This window comes from Caretta caretta, chromosome 1 (genome assembly GCF_965140235.1).
Source record: "Caretta caretta isolate rCarCar2 chromosome 1, rCarCar1.hap1, whole genome shotgun sequence".
Classification (NCBI taxonomy): domain Eukaryota; kingdom Metazoa; phylum Chordata; order Testudines; family Cheloniidae; genus Caretta; species Caretta caretta.
This window is the reverse complement of record NC_134206.1, coordinates 37,362,141-37,378,079: the sequence shown is the minus strand read 5'-3', so window position 1 is coordinate 37,378,079 and position 15,939 is coordinate 37,362,141. Positions and strand designations below refer to the sequence as shown.

General features: G+C 43.2%; 1 protein-coding gene across 5 annotated transcripts in view; it reads left to right on the top strand.

Moving 5' to 3' along the window:
* The window catches only part of ALKBH8 (alkB homolog 8, tRNA methyltransferase), a 76,485-nt gene that overhangs the window by 42,166 nt on the left and 18,380 nt on the right, over positions 1–15,939 (top strand). For all 5 annotated transcript variants that reach the window (XM_048844456.2, XM_048844466.2, XM_048844477.2 and 2 more), the window contains 3 exons: positions 5,422–5,528; positions 9,734–9,885; positions 12,789–13,054. In XM_048844456.2, coding sequence (XP_048700413.2) covers positions 5,422–5,528; positions 9,734–9,885; positions 12,789–13,054 — 525 coding nt within the window. The remainder of the gene's footprint in view (positions 1–5,421; positions 5,529–9,733; positions 9,886–12,788; positions 13,055–15,939) is intronic.

The following is a 15,939-nucleotide window of genomic DNA, read 5'->3' as shown; positions in this document are numbered from 1 at the left end:
TAGGCGCCGACTCTGTGCTCTGCGTCCACTGACAGCCAAGCTCCCCGCCCCCCCCCCCCCCCCGGCCTCACCTCCTCTGCCTCCCAGCGCACTGCGTCTCCGCTTCTCCCTTCCTCCCAGCATTGCTGCTGCCAAATACCTGTAGCAAGCACTTGGGGGGAGGAGCGGGAACATGGCATGCTCAGGGGAGGAGGCAGAGAAGAGGCGGGCCTGGGGTGTGGATTTGGGGAAGGAGTCAAATAGGGGCAGGGAGGGGTGGAGTTGGGGCAGGGACTTTGGGGAAGGGATTGGAAGGGGACAGTGCAGGGGCGGGGCAGGGGTGGAGGTGGGGCAGGGCTAGGGCAGAGGGGGGTTGAGCACCCCCCGGCTCCAGAAGAAGTCGACACCTATCTGTGGCTTACCCTATTTCACACAGCAAATCAGTGACAGAGCCTGGAATAATATTCCATATTGTCTGACTTCCAGCCCAGTGTTTTAGCCACTAAACCATCCTTGCCATAAAGTATTAGATTAATATTGAATATGAATTACACCAGAGTCAAATCCCAGAAAAATGGAAAGTTAGTCCTTCACATCAAGAGTGAAGTCCTTTTTGCCATTATGTAAGTCCAGTTGCATCATTCCTTATCCACCTCTGGACAACGACTCCCTTTCTAGAGTCCTGGACAATTTTTCACTTCTGTCCTCCTTGCCTTTCATAAAATACAACGTCAACTCAGAGGCAGCACAGAATTCTCGTACTCTTTTTTTTATTTTATCTCTCTTTCTCCTTTTCTTTTTCTTTCTTTGAATTTTGCTATATTTTATGTAATAGGAAAAGTGTTCAGGATGTAGGCGTCTGCTTTGCTTTGATGTTTAGCCATCTTTGAAAGCTGTTTACTGATTCATATACTCCATCATCATGAACATTATCCCTTAAATAACCCAGGATCATGATGTGGTATTTACCTCTTTAAGGGGAACTATTAGCAACTTACGCATCTTTCAGATTTTTGGTGTCTGGAGAGACATTTTTTTTCCATAGAAAAGATTGTAAAGGGTGTATAAGATCAAAGCATCCAGAATTTTTATCATCAGCTGCCATCCCCAGTGAGGCAGCATGGGCTAGCTGAAAAGTTGATCTTTATTGACTTTGCCACCTCAGAGAATAAAGATAATGGGTAAAAAACAAAAATAGTAATTGGAAATAGCTCCTGTGTATCAGAGCTGTCATGAGGCAGATTGATTCAGTGGTGGCAGAGTAGCTTTATTGATTGTGAGTCCTTAGTGAATTAAAAAGAGGACCAAATGACTTAATCTTTCCTTTTATGTGTCTGACTGTAACAACTGAATGTTCTGATAGAATAAACAACACACACAAGTATGGGAATATTATCTACTTCAGTCAGCAATATTTCTTTCAGAGACGAGGAGAGAAGTCATCAAAAACTCAGCAGGGTCAAATGTTCTTTACTGTACTAGAGTCTAAGAGTGGCAGAAATTATGTTGTTTAGGTTTTTAAGTCTTCAGGTCTGATGATTCTAGGAGGAAAAAAGAAACACTAACAGGAATTACAGTCACTTCTCTCAGATGTTCATAGTGTGTTCCTAAATTTTGGCTCTTAGTCTGACCCTCAGATATGTTGCTGAGACAAAAAAAGACAAATTATTATTTTCTCTAGGTGCATGCAATACTAAGCTTTTATTGTTAATAAATACGTTTTGAGAGGGGTTTTCATCTGAGGATCTCCAGTTGCTTTCACAAACAATAATTGACTGTGTCTCCCAACATGCCTGTGGAGTATGTGAATATTCTACCTGTTGTACAGATGAGTAAACAGAGGCAAGGAGGGCCAGATTCCCATTTATCCTAAGGCCACTTTACAATGCTGTGGCAGTGAGAATCAGGCCCAGTGAGATTAAGTAACATGCCCAATGTCCCAAAGAAAGCCAGTGTCCTGACTTCCAGTCCCCAGTTCTCAGCCAGAGACAACTCCTGCCCTTACTGTCGGTATGTACATTTAGTATAATTGTTCTTTGCCAAGTAAATTAATCTTTTATTAGTAACTCTTGAAATGTAACTGGTTAATCCATTCTGGAATGGGCACTGGCTATATGCAATAAGGGTGTAATTCAGTCAGAAGGGGAGAGCCCCACAAGGCTTCTATGCTATTAAATAGTCTCACATTTTCCCTCCACAGAGAAGGGAGTGAGCGGAAATAGAGCAGCCATGCAGGGGCCTCAGTGCCAGGCCTGAATAAGCTGATGAGCAAGGAGTACAGGGAGAGGCTATTGGATCCACATGTATGCTGATCCCATGGCCCAGTATCCTCACATGAGAGGCATGAGGGACCAAAGCCATGGTTCCAGTCCATAGGCTGAAATAGAAGCAATAGCAGGGCGGTGCTGCAGCTCTGTGTCCTGCCTGTGGTTTTGGAGGCGGATTCTGCCCCATCCCTGTTAAGTTCTCCGCACAGGACCTGATGACTTGAGCTTTGAGCAAGTGCAAATTTCATCTCAGACCATCTCTCTGTCATCTCTTCCTGCGTGACTCTGTCATCTTATACTTAACATGGCCCAATGGAACTCTTGATCTTCTGTCAAAACCCTGCCCCTTTCCTTCTGTCAGCAACGTTGCCATCCTCTTTGTTATTCAGGCCTGCAAACTGGGCCCTATCCTTTGCTTTGTCCAGTTTCTGCTGCTGCTTCCTCCGCAGCGTCTCTGAGGGCTGGACTACACACAGACTTACACTGAAATGACTGAATTGGTTTCAGTTCACACCTTTTGTTATTTTGGTGCACACCTGCATGTGGGTACTCTTACTCCAGATTGAAAGGGTCCTATTTCGATTTTGCTTCAGTCGATAAAAACCAATAACAACAAAGGAGTGAACTAAAACTGATTTCACTGCAAGTTGCTTGTAGACCAATCCTAAAATGCAGCTTTCGCTCATTGTCCTGGCAGCTAAAACTCTCTCATCCAGGTCTTCATGTTCTCCTGCCTTGACTACCTATTCTCTCTCGCCTCCTAACATCCACATGCCCCATCCAGTTAACTCAAAACACAGCTCCCAAGATCCTCTGCCTTGTCTGTCGTTCTCAGTGTGTCATCTCAGGTGTTTTATCCTGCCCCGCCCCATGCCTTTTTCAGCTAGTTAAAGCTTCTTATTCCCCCCCTTAAGGCCCTTCACAAGTCTGCCCGTCCCTGCGTCTCTGCTTTTATCCTTTAGCTAGTCCTTCCTGCCCCTCTTTGCTCTGCCAGTGAGAGCAGCCTTAACACTCCATGTGTCCACTTCATGCCACCCTTTATCCCTGGAATTACCTCCCCATACAAAGCCAATGGCCTCTTCCTGCGCACGACACACTTCTCCCATGATGCCTACAGGAAACTGCCAATTGATAAGTGTGAGGGTGGGGGCAGGTGGGGGTTGCTATTTAGTTATATGTATAGTTATGGTTCAGAACCATCAAACAGTGCAACACAGGTGACCTGTAGCCATATAAGCTTATTCCTATTACCCTCCTCCTCCCTCCCCTTTCAACGCTATGGTTTGTTAAACTCATCGTTTCTTGTCTCAGCTTAGATTGTAAATTCTTCAGGGGAGGGACCATGTCATTGTATGTGTTCCTACAACCCTTGGACAGTGGTACCTTGATGGCGGGTGCTACCACAACATGAACAACAGTGAGCTCTTCCTATGTATTTAAATGCCATTATAGATTTTCCCAGTGTTCACTGGTGATGATGTATTTTAAAGAAAACTATTTCAATTGTTAATTTGCAGCATTTGAAGAAGAGCATACATATGAGATTCCCTGTCTCACATTTCTTTCTTTCTCAGCTAAATGACTGATCACTGTACCATTTCATCTTTACTAAACTTCTGTACATCCATAGGCTGGACACAGCTCAATTTGTTTGGATTCAACATACTATAAAAAGTTCTTTTTTAAAAAAAATCACACACTTGATAGGTTACAAATGAGGTGGCAGCACTGTCCAGTGCATGACACTCGGTCTCCAGCATAATTGGAGACATTGCCTCTCATATGTTTTGGTCCTCCTTTCTTTCAGGGTAAGTCTTCCCTTAACTAGTTTGTTTAAGGGCCATCTATCTGCCCTGCTCCTTGTCTTCCTCATCAGGGACTTCCCCAGTTTGGAAAATGTGTACCAACAAATCCAGGGAGTAGGCAGCCAGGAACAAAACAGTGTTGCCAAATCTCATTATTTTATTTCAAATTTCATGATATTTGGTGCCCCAGTCTTGGAGTTGCTTGATTTTGTGGAATCTTAGCTTTTAGTAGGGGGAAAAAAGCCTCTTATCCACAACCATAAGGGTTAAACTTGAAAATCTGACCTGAGTACACCTTAATTGTTCAGAGACCAGAAGGTAAATTAAATGAGGAAGGGATGTCCCAGTGGTTAGGGCTTTAGTCTGGAACTTGGGAGACGTGGGTTCAATTCCCTGCTCTGCCACAGACTTCTTGTATATGCCCTTTGGCAAGTCTCTTAGTGTTTCTTTGCCTCAGTTTCCTATCTGTAAAATGGGGTGTCAAAGTTTGACTCAGACTCACAATTTATCAGACCACTCTGTTTTATTAGCAAAGCTGCTCTGCTAATACATTTAGAAGTGAGCCTCCCGAGAGGGGCTTGTGTCTCTTAATTTATACAGTTTTTTGGAGAACAAGTTACAGAGAAGTTACAGACAAAAGAAGAAAAAGATTTTAGTCACCACCCTTCGAGATCCCTGAGACCAGTCAAGTATCTTCAATTACCTGCCACCCTTAACAATCTCCTTTAACAGCTTCCAGTTAACTTAACTAATTGCCCTTCACACCTTCCATTCTGATGCCTGCTTCTTAGACGTGCTGGCTCTATCTTAATTGCTTCTCCATTCAAAAGCTAACTGTCCCTACGTGTGCTCCCTCAGATACTTTGTAACATGTTTTGGCATGCCCTCTCATATACAATGTATCCAGCATGTCCCCTTATACAACGTTATACTTATACAATGTTATACTTCGACAGGGGATAATACCACTTCCTACCTCATAGTGGTGTTGTGAGGATAAATATTTTAAAGACTGTGAGATGCTCAGATGCTGCAGTGAAGGGGGCCATATAAGTACCTATGATAGAAAGAATTAATTTTTTAAAGTTTGGAGACTTAAAAAAACAAAAACAAATCTCATGTTTTTTGGGCCTGCCTCAGACTTCTGAATGCTTGAAGTTAGCAGTAGTGAAGGGTGGAGATGTTAAGGGCTGTGGGGAGAACTTGAAGCCCTTGCTTCTCAAGAAAGAAGTGGCTGTTCCATGGAGGTACACTAGTTGACACTGGCTGAAGATCTGGCCCAGCATGCTTTGTTTGTCTGCAGGTGCCATGCCCTTACAGGGGGCTGCATAAGTACTAATAATTCTGAAGGATTTTGTCTTTGTTTTTAGATTGTGATGGATTTTAAGCACCCAGATGGCCGTACAGTGGCGGTTATGCTTCCTCAACGGAGTTTACTGGTGATGACTGGAGAATCTAGATATCTGTGGACTCATGGGTAAGTGTGGAAACTCCTATAATGACTGCATTACTTACATAAAGTGGGAGGTGGCTAGAACTTTTTTTCGCCACTTAATGTACTATATTTAAATCTGTTCTGAAGGAAATTGACTTGATGTTAATGTTATCATTAAATATACAGGCCACGATTCTCCCCTCTATTCAAAGTGTGCTCAGACCAAGTGAAAAAGCAGGGGACTATAGGAAATCATTTGCTGCTTCCTGATTCACAGCTGCAAAGGGGTAGCCCTGACTTTCACCACTGGCATAAGATTGCTCAGGGACCTTATGCTGGTGAAGGATTGGGTATAATAGAACTCCAGTTTACACCCCACCTTGTCCAACCCATGCCTGACCCCTGACACATTTCCCTCCCCTTCCCTATGCCTGGGTTTGGGTGGGAGAGGGGTTTGGTTCAGGAGGCTGTGGACCCACCTCTGTCAGCACAGGGATTGGGCCCTTCTACCAGCTGTGTCCAATTGGGTTATGGCCACTTTTGGACTGCTTATACAGCACAAAGTGGCCTTAACAAAGTGCGGTTCCTGCAGTAGGGATTTCCTGATGAATACATCTTGAGGTGTTATTTATTATAGAGGTTAAAGACAAACTGTTAAAATCATGCACAACTGGGAAACAAGTATGACAGGAACTTGGGAACATAGAAATAGGCATATGGGATCAGCTCATTTGTCTCCCTAGTCCATCATACTGAATGCTCTGGGCAGTAAAGCCCTTTCTTTATTGACAGAATAGATCCAACATGTAATATGAGCTTCTTGCACTGTCCTCTCTCAACCTTCCTCTGCAGGGATTATCTCTAGCCAGGGTTAAGAATACAGTTCACTTACCATGTCAGCTCCCTCTCCTTATTGCTGAGACTTCCAACAAGGATGCCAGTTGTGGTGGATTTTGTGCTATGGACACATGTCAACTAAGAACCAGACTGAGATCGCCAGTTCATTTCACACGTCTTCAGACGATCAGTGTCTTCTAGGTCCACGGACTTGGGACAGATTCAAACCAGGGATCCCAGGACTTTTTCTCCTTGAGGCAGTAATTCCTGGCCAGGCTTTTATTCACCTTTCCTAAAAATGCTTTGTCCTACATTTTCAAAGGGAGCCACATATATTTTTTGAAAAGGCATTTGTGGGCCAGATCCTCAGCTTATGCAAATTGGCATAGCTTCATTGATTTCAGCATATGCTTAGGAGGCAAAACACCCACCTCATATATCTTTCTAGTTGTGTTTGCTCCCCTTAGTTTCTTTGCTCTCAAATGCCACTTGTTGTCATCAATAGAGCAATGTCCATTTGCACCATATGAGGATCTGGCCCTTTGTGTCTAAAATGGACACTTTTAACAGTTGGTGCTTCATAGTAAAGAAACTAAGGAGAGTAGACACAACTAGACAGACATTTGGTGTGGTGTGTAGCCTACCAGTGAAGCATGCAATTGCAGTCTCTACAAAATTAGATAATTGCTATGGAAGCAAATGTAGTCATTTCATTTGCAAATATAACTAATCATGATGTATTTAAGATCATCTGTATTGCTTTTTATCTATTTCTTACAAATCAAATTACTGAGAGCAAGAGGTTCAATTTTGAAATCATTCTGGAAATGTTTTCATTGCATGTACTTGGAGGCCAGGGAAATCAGAGGCTTCATTTAATCCTATTAACAATGTACGTAGGGAAAAGTGTCATTTCTTGTTTCTGAGAGCAGCATAGGGTTAAGAAACAAATTAGACAATATCGGAAAGGAGATATGGAGGACAAAGTACTCATTTTGCCTTGTCAATACAATTAGTCTTGCACTTCCTTATGGGTTTTTCATTTTGGTTCCAATGGGTATTTTTTTTGGTTGAATACAAATGCGTAAGTTGGTACAATGGGCCACCACATGACCCCACAATAGCGGTGACTTCAATGGACATAGGCTGACGTACATAAGCTGGCCATGCAGTTGGAGCTGTGCATTCTCAGAGGCTCCTCCCTTCTGGCTTACAGGTAGCTGCTTCTCTATAGATTCCAGGTGTCCCTGGACTGCCTTATTAAGTCTTCTATTCCCAGCCCTGTCTCATAACTCCTTTCTAGATCTGTGGAAGATGCAGACAGGGAGTTAATTTGCTGCATTCTGGTTTTCAGGCAGGGCCCCCTAGTTTTCTCTCTGTGGAAGGATACAAGAGGCCACTTCATTGAACATACTGATAGGGGAGACTGTGTACATTGATAAGCAAGAGGTACTCCTGGTGGAATTCTGCGCATCTGCGGATGAGAAAATTCGTCTGTCCCGCATAATTTTGTATTTTCCTGCATAAAATACGTTTTGCCTAAGAAGTGCTGCAGTTTTGCCTTTTGCCCACCAGAGGCCGCTGTGGTGCCAGAACAGCGAGTTGCCTTCATGCAGGAAAGACTTGCTCACAGCTGCCACCCAGTAGTATTGGAGGCATCTCAGATACTCAAGTATGAGGGTAGCTGAGGTATCTCAGATATCGCTGTGTGGTAACTGTTGGAAATCCTGCCCCCTTAATGGAGACCACTCTATATAGCATGTGTAATGCTCGTGGATTGCATGTTGCATATTTGTAATTAGAGAAGCAAGAGCGCGTTAAATAGTATGTTGGAATAAAGTTTGTAGCAGGATCTGTTTAAGAATTGCCCTCTAAAAATATAATTAGTTATAAGTAAGACTACGTTTTAGTCACGGGTATTTTTAATAAAAGTCACAGGCAGGTCACGGGCACTAAACAAAAATCCATGGCCCGTGACCTGTCCATGACTTGTACTATTTACCCCTAACTAAAACTTGGGCCAGGGTGTTGTGGGTGCTCTATGGGGGGGTGGTCTGGGGTCTCTGTGGGTGCTGGTGAGGTGGCGTGGGACCCTCGCTGGTGCTGGAGGGGAGGGGACCGGGCGGCGGCGCATGGCGCGGGACCCTTGCTGGTGCTGGGTGTGGGGAGGGTTGGCGGGGCTGGCAGGCTTCCTACCCGGGGCTGGCAGGCTTCCTACCCAGCTCTGCGCAGCTACCTGGAAGTGGCCGGTATGTCCCTGCAGCTCCTAGGGAGCGGGAGGGCCAGGAGGCCTCCACATGCTGACCCCGCCACAAGCTCCAGCTCTGCTGGTCCAATTGGTGGGGAATCGCAGCCAATGGGAGCTGTGGTAGCGGTGCCCCCAGGAGGGGCAACTACAGGGATGTACTGTCTGCTTCTGGGGAGCTCCCCACCCCCGAGGTAAGCACCGCCCCACACTCCAACGCCCTGCCCCAGCCCTGAGCCCCCTCCCACATACATATTGCCCTAGCAGCCGTCAGTGTGGCTGGCCCAGGGGCTGCACTGGCTTCTGCAGAAGTCACAGAATCCGTGATTTCAGTGACAGACACGCAGCCTTAGTTATGAGTGTTACAGTTCAAGGTCACTGCACCTGTATTCCCCCTCCATGATCCCTCACAGGTACCCACTCTGGGCTTCCAGCTCCCCAACTGTCTCCTCTCCTGGGCAGAGACTCGTGTCTCTCTCCCTCCAGACCAGGGTTCTTCCAGGCCGCAAAGTTCCCTGCCTACCCTTTGGTATTCCCAGCAAGCCATACTGCCTACACAGGCCAGTGCCTGCACGTTGCTTTCTCTTTGAAGGCTATAAACAGTGTAATGCCATGGTTAAGTTACCAGTCAGCTCTTTATAAGCAAGCACATTTATTCTGAAGGTAAACGTATGACAGAAAAACATAAAAAACAATAAAAGAACATACATAAGCTTACCAGAAGTCACCCCAACTCTAACAAGGGCTCTGGTAGGAGTCAGTCTTCAAACCCTACAAGGGGGTTTTCCTATGGTTACAAGTTCATATCAGCCTTAGCTGAGAATTAGCACACTCGTGAATAGTGCAATCTTTCCTTTGTTCAGCTTGGGCCTCTGAGCTTCAGATTCCATGAGAAAGAAATCAGACATTGGACTCCTCAGGGTATTGCTTCAAAAGGCTGGGTTTTTGCATAGCTGGAAGCAGGGAATTTGCATTCACCTCCCCCTCAAGAGGGTACATACAATCCTAGCTCACAATAATCATAAACCATTCATTTAGTACAATGGACCCCAAAGCTACTTAAATTAAATTCAATGAGGTCTCTCAAGGATATGGCTGGAAATTGCTCCGTCACAATGAGCAGTTTGCCCAGTGCAGATTAAATAATCACTTTATTTTGTATTAGGATCACGCCTCGAAAGTTTGATATTGTTCATGCATCTGAGCGACAGAAAGTTGGATCAGTCACTCCTGATGTTGGAGATTTGACATTAAACAGGAGGGGAACAAGGACATCGTTTACTTTTAGGAAAGTGAGGCGAAGCCCTTGCAATTGCAGTAAGTGTTTTGGGTTGATCATTGAATCCTGTGTGTTGTCCTTTTATCAGACCCTTAAGCACAGTTATTTGAAATCTTATATAATGAATGTTTTGATATAATTTCTATGAACAGTCTTCACATTCAAAGCTTGCATTTTCCTTAGAACAAAGCCACAGAACAAAGCTTATTGGGCACTGTTTCCTCTTAAAAGCAATATGATACAGTATCAGTGAATGGATACTTTTTCCCACATACATCTCCACAGCAGGAGAATTTTGTCTAACATAAGAATGGCCATACTGGGTCAGACCAATGGCCCATCTAGCCCTGTATTCTGTCTTCTGACAGTGGCCAGTGCCAGGTATCCCAGAGGAAATGAACAGAACAGGTAATCATCAATTGATCCATCTCCTGTCACCCATTCCCAGCTTCTAGCAAACAGAGGCTAGGGACACTTCAAAGCATGATTTTGTATCCCTGCCCATCCTGGCTAATAACCATTGATGGACCTATCCTCCATGAACTTATCTAGTTCTTTTTTGACCCCCGTTATAGTCTTGGCCTTCACAACATCCTCTGGCAAATAGTTCCACAGGTTGACTGTGTGTTGTGTGAAGAAATACTTTCTTTTGTTTATTTTAAACCTGCTGCCTATTAATTTCATTTGGTGAACCCTGGTTCTTGTGTTGTGAGAAAGAGTAAATAACACTTTCTTATTTACTTTCTCCACACCAGTCATGATTTTATAGACTTCTATCATATCCCCCTTAGTCATCTTTTTTCCAAGCTGAAAAGTCCCAGTCTTATTAATCTCTCCTCATATGAAAACTGTTCCATATCCATAATAATTTTTGTTGACCTTTTCCATTTCCAATATATTTTTTTGAGATGGGATGACAATATTCAAGATGTGAGCGAACCATGAATTTATGTAGAGGCAATGTGATATTTTCTGTCTTATCATCTATCCCTTTCCTAATGATTCACAACATTCTGTTAGCTTTTTTGACTGCTGCTGCACACTGAGTAGATGTTTTCAGAGAATTATCGACAGTGACTCCAAAATCTTTCTTGAGTGGTAACAACTAATTTAGATCCCACCATTTTATATGTATAGTTGGGATTATGTTTTCAAATGTGCATTATTTTGCATTTATCAACATTGAATTTCATCTGCCATTTTGTTGCCCAGTAACCCAGTTTTTGAGATCCCTTTGTAAGTCTTAGTTACATCCAAAGCAGTCTACAATCTTGAGTAGTTTTGTATTATCTGCAAATTTTGCCACCTCATTGTTTACCCCTTTATCCAGATCATTTATGAATATGTTGAATAGTACTGGTCCTTGTACAGACCCCTGCAGGACACCACTATTTATCTCTCTCCATTCTGAAAACTGACCTTTTATTCCTACCCTTTGTTTCCTATATTTTAACCAGTTACTGATCCATGAGAGGACCTTTCCTCTTATCCCATGACAGCTTACTTTGCTTAAGAGCCTTTGGTGAGGGACTTCGTCAAAGGCTTTCTGAAAATCTAAGTACATTATATCCACTGGATTCCCCTTGTCCACATGTTTGTTGAACCCCTCAAATAATTCTAGTAGATCGGTGAGGCATGATTTCCCTTTACAAAAACCATGTTGACTCTACCCCAATAAAATGTGTTCATCTATGTGTCTGATAATTCTATTCTTTACTGCAGTTTCAACCAATTTGCCTGGTACTGAAGTTAAGCTTACTGGCCTGTAATTGCCAGGATCGCCTCTGGAGCCTTTTAAAAACATGGCATCACAGTAGCTATCCTCTAGTCATCTGGTACAGAAGCTGATTTAAATGATAGGTTACATACCACAGTTAGTAGTTCTGCAATTTCACATTTGAGTTCCTTCAGAACTCTTGGGTGAATCCCATCTGGTCCTTGTGACTTATTACTGTTTAATTTATCAGTTTGTTCCAAAATCTCCTCTAATGACATCTCCATCTGGGACAGTTCCTAAAAAAATAACATGATTGCTCCTAATCAGCTTGACTCTAGTCAGGTTCTATTTTGGGGCTGATCTGGCCAGACATGAAAAGTAAGATAAATGAATGTCGGAAGATCCTGATGGGAGGCTGCCATCTAAAAATACCAAATTGATGCTTTCTAGAGGCTTGAAGCCCATATTCCTTATTGGGTGAAATTAAGGGAAAGGCCAAGACATGGTCCAATGGTGAGGGCACTCTCCTGGGACTTCAGATACCTGGATTAAATTCTCTTCTTCACCACAGACTTGCCTATGACCTTGGGCTAGTCAAGTAATTTAGTCTCTCTGTACCTCAGTTGCCCATCTGTTTAAAAAAAAAAAAAAGGGAGGGGGACAATAATACTTCCTAATCTCATAGGGGTGTTGTCAGGATAAATACATTAAAGACTGTGAGGTGTTCAGATACTATGGTGTCGGGGACCATATAAGACATCACAACACATATGCATCACTTAAGCCCTCAAAATAGGGATTTAAGTGGTGTGTACGTTGTAGCCCGTGTGTACAGTGGTGAATTTCACCTTTAAAACTTACACGCTGTAGTAGAGGCTCTATGACAGCAAGCACATGATCTTTGACACGAGTGGTAATGTATCATTTTGGATGCAAAAGCTGGTGGGAATCTTGGATAACATGACAGATGATCATTTTACAACAAGCTTCTAGTAAGCTAGTATGTTGACTAATATACTGGCTGTTTGTTTTAAAGTTTTTCAGACTTTTACAATTTGATCTGCAGTTCAGCTATATTGACAGATGTCTTTTACAAAGCCTTCATTATATTCTACGGTTTTAATGGATTTTTTCTTTTTCTTTTTTTTGTTTGTTTTCCTATTAAGTAAATGTAACCAACAAGTTAAAAGTTTCCTATCTGGATTTTTTATTCCTGTACCCTAGTTTACCCTTCTGTATGTGACAGTCAGCAGAGCCATCAAAGAGAGGAAGCACCCTCATTCCATGACAGTGAGACAGAAGCCCCAAAGCTGGAACAAGAGTATGTACACAAGGTGTATGAAGAGATCGCAACACACTTCAGCAGCACCAGACATAGTCCGTGGCCCCAAATTGTTGAGTTTCTTAGGACTTTACCAAAAGGCTCTATAGTGGCTGACATAGGTTGTGGAAATGGGAAATATCTCGGAATCAACAAGGACTTGTACATGGTAAGTCACTGATGTTATTTGTCTTCTCTTATTGTTATTTGTGTTACTGTGATACCTAGGACCTCCAGTCATGGACTGGAACCCCATTGTGCTAGGCACTGTACAAACACAGAATTATAAGATGCTCCCAACCCCAAAGAGCAATTACCGATTGTCCTAAGTTTGCACGTTCCATTTGTCGCCTTTTCTTTTTGGTTTACAAATCAAAGTATGTCATAGTGGAAAACTGTAGTGAATAATTACAATGGTCTGTATTCACCACTGCTGTGAAAAACCTGCTAAAGGGGCAAATGGTCAGACAATTCCAGGTGTCCCAGTAGATTTTCCACTTGGAAGGTGGGTGGAAGGGATGTGGGACATGTCTCTGAAACTGCAGTACCAATAAGATCTCCAATGTGTATCTGCAAGGTGTGCCCTCTGTATACTGCACCATGGTCCTCTTTCTCTGGCAACATGGCTTACTTGGGAACTGAGCTGCCATTGGCTGTCCTCGTCATGACTGCACACCAACCCTCACCCCTACACAAACACATGTTGAGTGTATTCAGAAGCAGCCACAGACAAGAAAGTGGATATTCAAGGAGTATCAAGTTCAACACAAACCTCCAATTAGAACTCTACCAAGTTTTGAGGGGAGCCTGTAAAGTAAAGTGACTGCTCACCAGTCCTCTTCTCCCTGCAAAAACCCAGCTGTGTAGCACACTCAAAGAGGGCTTCTGTGAGTTCTCAGGGATGAAGGGAGCTGCCAGTAAGCCACCATGCTCCCCCACTTTGTTTTTTGTGACCTTTCACCCCTTCCTTATGCTCTTTTGTTTCCTTCTACATTACACAGTGAAGGGGAGCATTTGACTCTGTGCAAGTGATACATCTTTATCTAACAAATATCAAAAAGCAGAATTGTTAAAAAATATGCCAGAGAGATGCATCTGTATAAAAATATCCAGTTCCCACGTATGCTAGTAGATAGCAGTAGAGTGCCTCTTGCTGATGGAACAGGGTATGACATGAGATCCCCGTAGTGTGTAACATCCACTAAATCTCTCCACAGATGCACTTTGCTAGAGACAGAAGCTAACACACGGGCATAATTTATAGTCAGTAGGTACCACACCTTCTGTGGATTTTATTATCCGTGGTATTTATTTCTAATGTGCCAAAGTACTCATGGAAGAAGCAAAGACAAGACCCCCATGAAGAGCTTGTAGTCTAAAACCCCATTTGCACATTTGGGGCCTATGTTTCAGAATAAACAAACAAGGAAAAAAGTGTAAAATAAAAGGGCATCATTCAAACTCTTTCAGCCTGGCATGCATAATAGGGGCAGCTGTAGGCAATTTTCTGCCCAAGGTGAACTTACTGCAGCATGGTTCTCCTGTCTCCTTGTTCATCTTTTCTATCCATGTTTTATTCTTTATCAGTTTATTTAATGTAACCTTTGACATTTTGCATGCTATTCAGTAGTCATTTAAAAAACCCAAACATACTGGGCCAGATCCTCACTGGTTAAAATTGGCATAGAGCCATTGAAGTCAATGGAGCTACACTGATTTATGCCACCTAACGATCTGGCCTACTTGGTCTCCTATATGTTATTGCTTCTGTTCCCGTTTAATGTCCATTCTGCCCAATAAATCTTGGTGTAACATTTCTTCCTTGTTTCTCTTTTCCTTTCTTACCAGTTTTTGTGGTGTATAATTTTTCCATCGCCCCTTTTTCTCTTCCTCTGACCTTTCTCCTTTCATTGTTGTGATTGTGTTCTTGCAGTTTTTTGTCTCCCTTCAATCACTGTTCTTTCTCTCATCTTCCTTATCGATTTCTTTCTCTTTTCCCATCATCAAAGACACCCCCATCACTAACATTCACTAATCTCCTGTATTCTGTCACTCAACTGTATCTTCTACCCTCTGGCACATCCCCACACACTCTCTCCTCCCTTCATTAATAATAATGAAAGTCTGACTTGTTTATCTATCTAGGAGTTTGTCCTACTATTTATACTCCACTATAAAACATAAGCTGTTTGTAATACAGCTGTTTGCATTACTGATGTTACAAGCCAGAAAGAACAACTGATTTATAAGCAGGCATGTTTATGCCTGACCCCTCTAGCCTGAAAATAATTATTCGTCCACTGGTATGTCAAGTACATTGCAATCTTTCATTCCTGACTGAGCGCTCTCCAGAAAGAAAAATCTCCACATCTAACTAGAGAGAAAAAGTTCTTCAAGTGATGGTCCCTCTGTGTATTCCACTCACAGATATGTATGCACACCGTTGGGGTCAGTTAGTGGCTTGCTCCTCCCAGCTAGTGATGTCCACATCAGTTTTCCTAAGATACACTTTCAGTGTGTCTTTGTAGCATTTCCTCTGACCCCCATGGGATCACTGACCCAGGGTGAGCTGAGAGTAGAGGACTTGTTTTGGGAGGCGAGAGTCTGGCATCAGCACAGGACGTCCAGCCCAGTGAAGTTGGTGCATGAGGATCATTGCTTCAGTGCTGGTGACATTGGCTTCAGCGAGGGTGCTGACATTAGTTCAGCTATCTTGCCACTTTACACAAAGGATTTTCCAGAGGCATAGTTGGTGATACCTCTCCAAGCACTTGAGGTGCTGTCAATAGGTCATCCAAGTTTCGCATCCATGGAGGAGTGTAGGAACAACAATTGTCTTATCGACCTGGATCTTGATGTCCTGCCGTAGGTCGTGATCTGTGAAAACTCCTCAGATTAAATTTCCCAAAGGAAGCACTTGCACACTGGATCCTGTGCTGGATTTCACAGTCGATTTTTGCATTTTGAGAAAGTTGGCTACCGAGGTAGCAAAAGTGCTCAACTGTCTCCAAAGTCTGACCCTCAATGGTGATATGTGGTGGATCATGTGCAAGG